The 12,261-nt window shown below is 36.5% G+C and overlaps 1 protein-coding gene across 4 annotated transcripts in view; it reads right to left on the reverse strand.

The window, feature by feature from the left end:
• Nucleotides 1-12,261, reverse strand: part of TECPR2 (tectonin beta-propeller repeat containing 2) — a 41,280-nt gene that overhangs the window by 28,213 nt on the left and 806 nt on the right. Inside the window, exons 2-10 of one of the 4 annotated variants that reach the window (XM_033063872.2) lie at nucleotides 11,288-11,436; nucleotides 8,023-8,307; nucleotides 7,781-7,909; nucleotides 7,229-7,360; nucleotides 6,174-6,331; nucleotides 4,749-5,061; nucleotides 3,828-3,960; nucleotides 2,109-2,570; nucleotides 525-1,522 (exon numbers count right to left, since the gene is read on the reverse strand). In XM_033063872.2, coding sequence (XP_032919763.1) covers nucleotides 525-1,522; nucleotides 2,109-2,570; nucleotides 3,828-3,960; nucleotides 4,749-5,061; nucleotides 6,174-6,331; nucleotides 7,229-7,360; nucleotides 7,781-7,909; nucleotides 8,023-8,256 — 2,559 coding nt within the window. In that variant the 5' untranslated portion in view covers nucleotides 8,257-8,307; nucleotides 11,288-11,436. Of the gene's footprint in view, nucleotides 1-524; nucleotides 1,523-2,108; nucleotides 2,571-3,827; nucleotides 3,961-4,748; nucleotides 5,062-6,173; nucleotides 6,332-7,228; nucleotides 7,361-7,780; nucleotides 7,910-8,022; nucleotides 8,308-8,474; nucleotides 8,538-11,287; nucleotides 11,437-12,261 lie in introns of those variants that run through there. The other 3 variants (XM_033063873.2, XM_033063874.2, XM_033063871.1) reach the window with 3 other exon arrangements.

Genomic DNA, 12,261 nt, shown 5'->3' on the forward strand with positions numbered 1-12,261 from the left:
TTTTAAGCACTACTAACTACTGCTGGCTAGGGGGCAAAGATTAATCCTTATTCTAAGTATTTACAGGTAAAACAACCCTTAAGCAGAAACCAGCCACGTGAGATAATTAGCATTAATTCTCCATGGAGTCAGCTGAATTTGGGAACAGCATCATGCAGAATTTGGACTACTGGAGATCCAAACAAGCAGCAGCCTTTGAGCACGACTGGGTTTTACTGTTCACTCTTTAATGGATAGGTTTCTAATAGCATTTTTGTTGAGCTGCAAATAATATAGCCAGAACAGCTTCTTTGCATAGTAAGCACACATCACCCATTCTGAAGTCAGATATATCACATTTTTTTAAAAGTTACAACACATACTGTTGTTTGGCTTTGTACTTTACTTGTATGTGAATCAGGTAAAAAAAAAAAAAAAATTTGCTCTCCTAAAGATGTAAAGGACAGTAATTGCAGGATTGTTTCTCTTGAAAAGCTGTTTCCTTTTAAGGTTAAAGGTACTTTAATTAAACTGAAAAGAAATACCTGATCAGATTTTAACAGCACCATTTCATCTAGGCTTATCTTGGCTACATCCTGTGCACCAGGCACAGCACCAACTTCAGGCATGCTGGTCTCCGAGGATGAATATGGTAATCCATGTCCATAAATATCCTCTTCATCACTTGAGGCAGATTTTTCAGTCTTACTTTCATGAGAGTCTGCTACCCTTTCAGCAGTGCTAGCACTACATTTAGCTTTGATTGCACTTCCAAAATTCCACCCAGAAATGGAACAGTTATCTGAATGAACATTGTCAGAGATGTCACACTGGAGTGCAGAAGGGTCTGAGAGAGCACTGTGGATTAGAGAGAGCTGCTTTTGGTCTTCCCCACCACTTTCATCATTTTCCTTTCGTGTCAGGGATGTCTGGACACCAAGTATTCTGTCACACTCCAAAAACATCTGCTCTGTAAGGTCTGGATCTTCAGAAGATTTTTCAGTATTCTGCAGCTTCATTTTATCCAAGTCTTCATCTATTTTACACAATGTAGGAAAATCCTGCTCCTCCTCCTCCTGGCTCAGCTTTTCAGGACAGCACCCATTGCTTGCAGAAACCACACCACCATTGCATTCATCACCAACACTGCTTGTCAAGTCTTCTGTGAGCATCAGAGGAGATGCAGATGTCAAAGTATCTATAACAGTTGAAGTACCCATGCCACTGTCACTGTTTGGAATTTTCTGTAAATCAACCACACCTCCATTTTCTTCATTTATTAGTACATTTGCTGACTCAGGAGACTGTAGGACACTGAAAGTTTCTGAACCATTATCTTCTTGTAAGATTGTATGGGACTCCATACTGAACATACTTTCCTGATCTGGAGAACCAGTACTCAAATGATCAATGCTGCCACTCATTACACTGGAAGTCATGGAAAAGGAGTCTGCATTCAAGGAATGTGGACTGTCACCAGAAAGCTGACGCTCATAAATTGGTGTGCCTTCCAGAGAGCTGTGGCTTCTCCTTGTCCCACCTTCTGTTATCACACACACACAAAAAAAAAAAGGAGAAAAGTAATATTAATAAAATCTATTAAATCCCAGTGCCAAGTAAGAAATTAAAATATTTTTAGAGCTGGAGGAAGAACAAAGCTAAATCTAAATTTTAACCATTTTTTTTCAACTTTAACATTAAATGATACATATAAAGCCAAGAAAAGTCTTAATACAGTAAACAATTATTGAGTACTCACACTACTTCATCAAACTAAACAGGATGGTTAAGAAAGACACTGCCAAACATTCTGAATAGGATGAATAGATATTACACAATTCCAACATAAAACTGGACACAGTCTACTGTATGCTTCCATTAACGAATACATTAGAATTCAAATTACATAAAGCAAAATAAAAGAAATTAACTCCAAACAGATCTAAAAAGACTTCATCAATTTTTCACTTTTACAAGAGATTTTCATCTGAAACAGAAATGGCCCACCACAACCCCTCAACCATTTCAGAAGCACAACAACACAGTACACACAAGGCCTGCTGAACAGACTCCTTCATGTCTCATGCTCTAACAACAAGCAGTGCCAGGGAAAGTTCTGCTTGACCTACCCTGTTTCTTCTTTTTTTTCTTTTTCACCTTAATTGGCTTTACAATGAGCTCTTGATCAAAATCTTCAGAGCTGATGGTGCTGAACCGTTGTGAAGCAAGCTGTCCTTCTCTCTGAGCTTCTGGAAGCTGGTCTGCACACATCATAAAGCTGGAGCCACTGTCCACAGAGTTCACAGAGCTGCTCCTGCTTCGTGATTCACTTACTACAGAGCAGCCCCTCTTCCTGGTTTCATTGCTCAAGTCTGCCACTCTATCAAAACTTTTCTCTGATAGTGTTGGAGTTTCCAGATCATCTTTCACTGAAGAAGTGCCATTTTTATCACCAGTAATGGAAGGGGAAATAACCATTTTTTTTTCTGTTTCCACTGAAGGGCTGGATGATACAGATGAAACTACTGATGATGGGGTCAGCAATTTAGGACTCGTATCTGTTAAAGGATTTGACAATTTTGAATTCACATCTGAAATTGTTCAAAAGAAAAAATAAAAGTATAAATAGTAGTTCAAGTGTAAATACTGGCATCAAGTGAGTAGGGGCGTAATTTTGGAGAGTATTGAAAGAAAAGAATATTTATAAAAAAAAATAATCTAAGCTAACAACATTTTAAAATAAATACTTGTGTGCACACACGTACACATTCTTTAAATTCCTATAAATTAACTATATGAAAGCATTTCCTCCAAATCCTATCAAGCTTCTATTAACCAAATTCTGAATTTAAGTTTGTGCAAAGAGAACAGTACAGGTCTGCAGCTTGGAAGATCCATTGTATCACACACTGAAATGTCATCCTGCATCTTTAACTTCTTCATCCAAACAATCAGTAACTTGAAAAAAAAATCAAGGAAAAATGCCAGATAAATCACTGTAGTGGTTAGAATAAAATACACTTCTAAAGGCTCCTTTCAAACTATACTTGAAAATTGAGATTAAAATAATAAACAGTTTCTAGAAGTTTGTGAGTTAAGAACTGCCTAAATGACTAAAGCTATTGCCAATACGCAATGACAAGGAAGTTAATGAGACTTCATAGCATACTTACTAGCATTTTGCTAACACAAAGCTAAGATGGAATACTTAAATGCATTAGTATTCCCTTTTGAAGAGTTCTAGTAACAGAAATGTTTAACTCAGATGGCAACAAGTATGAAACAGACAAATTATTTTAAGAATTTTAGTGAGCACTCTTTGGATTTATTTGCCAGTTATTTCTTTTTGATTGCTAGGAAGGCTGAGATTCCCCCTGGAATGTGGCTGGCAACAGAATCAATGAATTCAGCTATTGAGACTGATCCTAAAGGGATAACCATGATCAGGAATCCAGACTGCTTCAGCATCATGGTTCAGAATGAGCTCTCAAATGCACAGATTAGAGATGCCTCATTAGGTTAATGCTGATCTCAAAAAAGGCAAACATATTTAATTTCTTAATGCTCCCATTCTCACTACAGCCAAAAGAGAAGCTCAGAGAAGCAGATAAACCAGATCTCTAAACATAATCTATCAGAACAGATGAGTAACTCTACAGGACCTGGCAGGTTTTTGCAATAATCTGAAGGGTTTTTTCTGAGGTTCGGTTTGTTTCAGTTTTGTTGGGTTTAGGTTTTTTTTTAAATTAACAAAGCACAATAGACACCATACTCCACAAGGTACACACTAATTTGTACACACTAAACTTGATAATTTCTACATACTAAGCTTACTAATCTATACAAACCTATTGATGACAGTCCTTCAGGTCTATTTGAAATTCTTATTATGTCTCTATCGCCCTTTAAGAGAAAAATCTCATTGTTGGTACAGGACACAGACACAATATCACCATATCCTTCCAAACCACCAATCAAAGCCTGTAAAGAGTCAACAGAGAAAGAAATAATTGACATTAGATTAACATAGTGTTAATTAACAAAAGCATTCATTGGATTTTAATCAACATAAACAGGTACAGGCTAAAGATTTTTATCTTATCCAAAAAAACAGAAAATAGAAAAAGGAAACATGGAAGAACCCTTTAAATCATGATGCACCTCCATTTTTATACTAATTTAAATTCCACAGATCTATTATTTGTCCAACTAAAGGCAACTAAATATAACAGCTTAAGCTATATACAATTTGGTGCCAGAAGAGTGCCACAGTACAAATGTTTAATGCAATTTAGATAAAAATACACTAGCTTGTATCCACGTTCATGTATGTTTTTAAGAGAACAAAACAGTTAATATTTCACTGTGTACTAAATCAAAGGTAATACGTCTCTTTTTCAGACACCAACAGTTGTAGAAGGGAAAGAATAAATAGTTCCAGGCACATTTTATAGGCCTAAAATATCTTCTTGCATTAATTCCTAGACTGTAGGTTTCTATATGTTTCACTAAGCATCAGAATTAATTACGATGTCAACACCTTAACTGAAAGTTTTAAATATATGTAATTTTCATAAACAACATATTGAGCTAGTTGGTGAGTATATCATTGCTATGACAACTTGAGAAGGGACACAATAAATATTCTTTTTTTTGGTTTTAAATAGGGATTTAAATTACCCATAGCTATAGACTGCATAACCAATACATGGCATAGCATAAACAAAACCATGGAAAAAACAAAATATGCAGCCACAATATTTATCTACCTGGTTCACAGTGTCTAGTAAATAGATGCTGTATTCATTCCAGGTCAGCACCCATCCTTCTTGGAAAAAGCATGAGACAAGCCCAAGGTGTTTCTCTGGAGAGCTGTAACTTCCTCTGTCAGGTGGTTCCAAACGAGGATACAGTTCAAAAGTTTTTATTCCTCCAGCAAATACATCTTTCAATATGAATGTGGCCTGAACAGTCCCATGAACATCAGACTTCCACAGGCGAAGGCCAGGTCTGGCAGCAAATAGTGTCAAGTCACTCTGTTTACACAGGCCAGGTATAAAACATGCTCCAAATTTGCCAGTGCTAAAATGCAAAAGAATTTATTTTAAAAGCTATATACTTAGAAACAACTTAAAAACTAATTCAGAATGTCAGAAATTCACAACCACAAATTTTCAGAAGTCTTTGATTAAAATATTCAGTCAAATGTCTTAAGTACAAATTTAGTTACAGTTACAAGAGCAGTAATTCCAAATAATAAGTTTCCCCTCCGTTTTGGATGTCAGACGCTACCAATTAAGGAAGTAAAATTATTCCTCCTAACAAGCCTCATGGCCTTAATGTCACTCTGTCCATCTCAAAAAGATCCTCCTATGCACTCTTTCTTCTCCCATAATTAATAAAAAACAATCAAAACACTACAAAGTAATACTAGGAGACTAACAGCCTCTTCTTGCAAGAAGCACGGCACAGACCTCAGCTGTTAAACCCTTCATTTCTCATACACAGAAACACCATTATCATCCAAGATGACAGCAATTCCTTCATATATGACAGACCTTGGTATTCCTCTTACTATTCATATCCCTGAAAGATACATCCTAAACCCTCTTTTAAGGGGAAATTTCCTCTCCTTAGAGATAGAATCAGTCATGCTGTTCTATGACCAGGTTCCCTCTTCCTTACTCAAAAGGGATTACATAAGAGAAGATGTCAAAGCCACACAAGAGCTTCCTAGCCTTCAACTCAAATTTAAGTGGTAGCTGTACATTCACCCTATTAACTCACTTCAGGATATAAGAAAAACAGGGGTGAAGACTTGTTTTTGCACCCAATATTACACCACCAATTAACAGACTTTAGTACAATGCTTGCTCCCTCCAAGTCACAGTAAACAAAGAGGGACTGTAGAGGAAGTTGGGCAGTGTTTTCACTTTAAACAATGAGAAAACATCTTAAATATTTTTGCTTAATAGTGCCTTGAAAATATGATCGTGACATATATGCAACCACATACTTTCTAAATAGGCATAATTGCCATTTCATGTTCAATCACACACAGCTATTGCAAGTAGCTTTTTATGAGCAGACTGCTGTGTTGTATTAATTTCACTGCCTAGATCCCTCTGTCTGTAATTCACTGTGAAATGCAAGAATTAATAGATGAGGCTGCATCAGGATTTTATGAGGGTTACTTTTTTCTGGGCTGTGTTCCAACTTGATTGACGGATTTCTCTTCAGTGTAAAAAAGCAGAGTCCGCTGTAAAGTAGAGACAAGCAGCACCTTCTGGTTGTAATCCAACTGGACAATCGAAGATGGCTCTTCCAATACAAGGCTGGAGTTGCAAATACCCTTTCAGAGACACACAAAATTCACAAGAGTCAAACCCTTCTAAAAATACAAGGTAGTAACTACACTTCATTGTAAGCCCAAGAGAAAACACAAAACAAAAAGCTTTTGAACTCTGTTGCATGAAATTCACTTAATGAATACGGACTTAATTTACACAGGCAAGAGGGGAGTTAGATTGTGTGTGACACACCATGAAATGTAGTTTCTCTTGGAATATTAGCTAACACATTTCTCTTGAAATCAACAGAAACTTTAGGACACATTTTCTTCCTTCTTCCCCACTGCCAGCTTATACACTGCTGAGACAGTCATTACTTTTGATGATTTCTGTCAAACCAGATTGAGAGACAGTCACAGATAAATCAGGACAGAAGTTGTTTAAACTTTTCTCCCACTTAGAAATTCAAGCTAGCATTAATTTTGTTAACATCTCAGGTCTGTCTTAACTAACAAGATGTGAGAAAAATTCCATTTATTGGTAATATGCTAGTCAGCCAGCAGTACTCAAATATTATACACTCTAGACTGAGATGCTGAACAATTCTGGGAGAAGTACTTCACCAGCAGAGCCACATCAAAACCACCCCTTCCAAACAAAAGAGAAAGTACTGGCTGAAAGCTGAAGAAAGATTTGATAGTTACTTTACTAAAAATAAGAAGAATCACTACTTCTTTTAAAATGCATTACTTTTAAAAAAAAGATAAGGCAGCTGTAAAGGATATCCAAAGGTTGCCTTGCTGGGTGTGCACACACTGGGCAAAATGTACACATACCAATAAAGACATCCAACCAAACACATAACACTGAGCAATTAGGTAACTGCTAAGTATTTAAACACAAAAGTATCCTTTCAGAAAGTGCAAATGTGAATTAAGGTCCCTATAGCAACTACTCACCTGGTCTAGGTCTAGTGCAGAGTAGACAATTTTTCCTTTGTCATCTCCAGAGAATAATTTCATTCCATTGGGACTCCAAGCCAAAGCTGTAATGCTACTTTTGTGGATGCCAGCAACATCAAATCTTCGAAGCTGTGAAACAATAACAAAGCAACAGAAGAATGAGCTAAAGAGAAAATGGATGCACAGTGACTCCTAACTGGTTTAACTGGAGATAAAGTACAAAAGCCAGGTCCTTCTACAGTTCCTTCAGCACAAAAACTTCATAACAATCCAAATCCCCCTCCACCAAAGAGATCAGCCAATTATTACACTTGAAATTATTCTGAGAAATCTCTCAGAAATGTATTTGATTAAATATATCTTTTGTAATACAAAGCATGTTTTAATATTACTGTTTTATAAGCTTAACATATGAAGCCTAAAACATATTCACAGCTATTTCATCAGGCAAGACTGGCTGGGTTTCATTCTTACAAAGAATCACAGTAACACTCTACTAGAACTGGCCATACTACTCTCACAGAGATTTAGGCAAATGAAAATATTTACCTGTTTGTTCCTTCCAGGTAACGAAGACACAAGCTGGAAAACTGCAACCCGACCTGAGGCTGTACCAACAGCAACCAGATCATCGAAACAACTCAATAGCTTTACAAAAGTTATAGATTCACATCTCCCCTGTTGAAACAAACCATAAAAAGAACTCACAAGTTAATGAGACACCAAGAGAAAGCTCAATTCTGAGCAACTCAGGTTCATTGGAAGAGACAACAGTAAAAGCTTGCATTTACCTCAAAATTGTATTTTTTCATCTGGTTTAAATGTCTGCAGTAGAGATAAAGCATCCCAATGCTGCTCCCCACAGCAATATAGTCTCCATTGGTATCAAGTGCTGTGAGGTAAACCACAATAGAACGAAAGCCTTTCTGGATCTTTGTGGGAATGGCATTGAGGAGATAATACAAGGGACAAAATTCTTTAAATATAACTGGTGAAGCCACAGATGCCATAGCAAGGATTTGCATCAGCAATTTTAAGGCTGAAATAAACACATCTACATGACTACATAAGGAAACCTGAAAGACAAAAGCAAAAGGCATGTCATTAACTTGTGTGGAGAGAGTAAAAGGTTAACAGATAGCTACAATTTAGCAAAAAAGAAGAAAAAATTATTTGCATAAGAAAAATCAAGTTGAACTGTTGCAGTGAATGTAACCTATTTTTAGAAGAAACTTTTTCTTACCAAAAATGTATTCCTTAAGTTCAGTTATCATACAAGGATGTATGGCAACCACTAAATATGGGATAATCACTTTTTCTTGCATCTGTAAGCTTGTCAAAGTTGAGTTGAAATGCAGTGTTTCTTTTCATCTGCCTAGTGAAAAAATCATAAGGACTCTGACACTGAGCAATCCATGTGATGCATTTCTTCATCTTTCTGCAGCCCCTACCCTCAATCCAACCAGTGCCCAGGAGCATGAGATATTCACTGTCAGTGCTCTAAGACCAAAGCAACAGACTAACATTTGTGCTCCACTCCTTAATGTCTCAAGAAAAAACACAGTTGAGAAACAGTTCAGCTAGAGCTACATATGCTATACATTCAAATAACAAACCAAAAATTAGAATAATGTGGGAAGAAAGGGGAGAGGAAAAACTAAAGAACTCCTATTTTGACAGACACAGGAAAATATCCATGTAGCAAGTGAATGTAGAAAGATAAGGAGCAAACAGGAAAAAAAGACCATAAGTCCAAGTTTCCTTTTACGGATAAGAAAATATTTTTATGCTTTTGAGCAATAGTGGAAGTATACTTAGGGGAAAATATCTAAGAATAACAAAAACAAGAGTCTGCCTTCTCCAAGAGAAACAAGATAGTCAGAGCTCATCACAGTAATAACGTACTGAGGAACGTAAAAATATTCAAAAAATTTAATTAAACCCAGTAATTTTTCTCATCACTACAGCCTTGACAAGAACATTTTGCAGCAGTAGCTGCTGCTTCTCCTCACAGGTGACTTTGAAATATGGAAAGGAAAAGAAGCTTTCACTTCTCAAATTTTATTTTGCGATGAGCAAGTCTGATTAACAGAATGGTAAAGAGTCTTGCAGTTTTCCAAGACAAGAATTTTGGATATCTGTAGACAGAAAAGTTTTTTATGGTTAGGATCTTAATTTTTTTTTTAGCTTCAGCAGAGTTAGAACTTCCTTAGAGAAATAAAAAACAGAAATCTGCCAATTGGAAGTTAGAAATGCTTCTAAATGCTCACAATTGTTCTGTGAAGTACTCCTACAGCAAATCATGATATGTCCTATTGTGCCTAGTTTTTAATTCTCTAAGGATGGAAAATGTTTTTTGTTTGGCAACTTCATACATTGATTGCAGCGTGTATCAAATAAATTAGAAAAAAAAAAGCTGCTCTGGTTTAATATCTCTGTGACTGGGAAAAGCTCTGGTGCCTCAGTTTTCCAACTATTTTAGTTATTGTGCAAGAGCATTCAGCACACACACTTTGGGCCCTGCAACATTTGCTGTCAATATAAAATTCCACTAAGTCCAAAGGGACTGTTTCCATGACATTGCCCATGCAATGCCCATTTTGTTACAGACAACACCACAGGAATAAAGACTGGTTATTTGGCTTATATTTTGTCTGCTACAAAAACTGCCAATAACTACACTAGCACCAGTTGTTAGATATTCCTAACTGTGGTAAATTTTACTGCTTGCTAGAGTGTAGAAATCAATTCCACTCTCCTCCAATGTTTACAACCTGTCATGATGTATTTCATGAAATATTATAAAGACCAGCTGATACATGTGTCCGAACTATTTCTGAATGAAGAGTTCCTTTTCAGAAATGTTTACTAAGTTAACTTAGATAATCTTGATGCATCATGACACTTCCACAATATTTTCACAAACTATCCATCTCCTATCCTACATTTTAAGTCTCCTACTCCTTCCTTCAGCATTTACTACTTTCTATCTACAGTCAACTAAACATAAAAATAATCCATTGCTAAAGTCTCATTTGCTGTTCTAAATGTGCTGGTCTGCTACTTTAGTAATTTTACTAGTCTTTTTTCTTTGTTTTCTCTAATAAAACAAAATCCAGTCTTGTCCTGAGTCACATTTACTAATCTTCCTCAGTCTAACCTCAACTTCTACCACTACCCAGCTACTATCTCATGAATTTCACATATTTTGGTATTTAATTCCCCTTTGTGACTCTTGCAATTTACATCTATCAGCATCCAAAGCTGCTCTTGTAGCTGGAACCATCTCACACTCCTCAGTTACTAGAGGATCTTCCAGGCCCTCAGAATTCATCTTCTTTCTTAGTTTCCACCACTTATTCTCCCAGTTCAACTAAACCATTAAAAACAGAGTAACTGATTACCAGCTATGGAAATGTGCAAATTTGCATTATCCAGAAAAAGACTTTTCCTCTTTCCTCTACAACAACCCTATCTACTACCTGATGTGTATTTTGGAAGTTTACATTTAATTTTTTTCCCCACCCACAAAAAAAACCATGAGAGGAATTATTTATTGTCATAAATCAAGCTAAATTTTAAAACTCTGCTGTTAAGTAAGGATTCTCACTCTTCATAAAATTTACATACAATTTCTGATGGCAAATTAGTAACAAAAATAAGATTTTATTCTCTATAACCCATTCACCCTGTATAATAATAAAAAAGGAAACATTTATATGAACTTTAATTTCTTGACATTGTGCACAAATAAGTTCCATCTTGAGTGGTTTACAGACTAACAAAATATTTCTACTGCTTGTGTAAAAACACATAAGTGAAAACTCAAATCATACTTTTATAAAAAATTCTACTAATTAAGTAATTTTATCTACACTAACCAAATGTATAAGGGACTAGAAGATCTCCCATATGGCCTGTACATTCAAAACATCTGCACAAATGCCATAATTCTCTGCTTTTGAGCCTAAAGTCTTTAATATCCCCTTAATGACAGTTGTGTATCACATGTAGTCTGTAACGGCTTTAGGATTAATTGTTATCTGTTTTTCCTACCTCATTAATCAAAGGCAAACAGTGGATATAATCTATTTTCTCAGGCAGATTTTGGAACTGGATGCATGTGTTCAGTCTGTGTCAGCCACAGTTATTCTGAAGTACCTAACAGTCGTATAGGGCAAATCAGCTTGTGCTAAGCAGCTGTCCTGCAGCAGAGATAAAGTGGAGAAAAATACCACATCAAAAACAACCACCAGAGTCCTTCCTTCTCAACTCTCAGACCTCACAATTTCTTAAACACTGCATTCAAGGCCATGCTTTGAAAAGCAGCTTTTAAAATGTTTTTCTGGTCTCAGAAACAGGAGTAAGGCTCAATGCCTAACTAAAATGAGAGATAATCCTGCGGCTCAGCAGGCAGGCAGTGGCTAAAGGTTCAGTGCCAGGATATGCCACAGAGAGACTGCAGGAAACTAAAGCTGCCACTGCATTTTTCTGAGCCCAAGGGTCCTGTTTGTACTAGAGAGACAACAGCTCCATTTTTTTTAAATCGTTGACATTAAAACTTACATTTAAGTTCTTCAGAGCACAAACTCCCATATGACTCCAGCTAAACATAACAGTCTCTGTTCTCAGCTAGATCCTGCCAACTAAAAAGGAAAGCAGTTTTCTTTTCTAATACTTGTCACACATTCAGCCCCAGAGCAGGCTACCCCACTGTCACATCTCCAGAGCATCTTCACAGCAGAATACTGCCAAGCAGAGCAGAGAACACAAACACACACCCCACCAAATGAGCTCTGCTGCCATGTGTCCTGCACACAGGTCATGGTTACCTGATTAATACAATTCGTGAAATGTTGCATTTTTTTACTCATATGACGTTTGGGTTTTTTTCTCCTGTGACAAAATAAAAATAAATTGCAAAGTAAAACAAAAAATCTAGATGAAAGAGGTGGGAAGGGTAGCAAAGGGGAACCTAAAGTCACTGTATATCCTTTAAAGGCATGGGAAAACTCAGCTGTATTCATGCT

The sequence above is a fragment of the Catharus ustulatus genome, chromosome 6, assembly GCF_009819885.2.
Source record: "Catharus ustulatus isolate bCatUst1 chromosome 6, bCatUst1.pri.v2, whole genome shotgun sequence".
Taxonomy (NCBI): domain Eukaryota; kingdom Metazoa; phylum Chordata; class Aves; order Passeriformes; family Turdidae; genus Catharus; species Catharus ustulatus.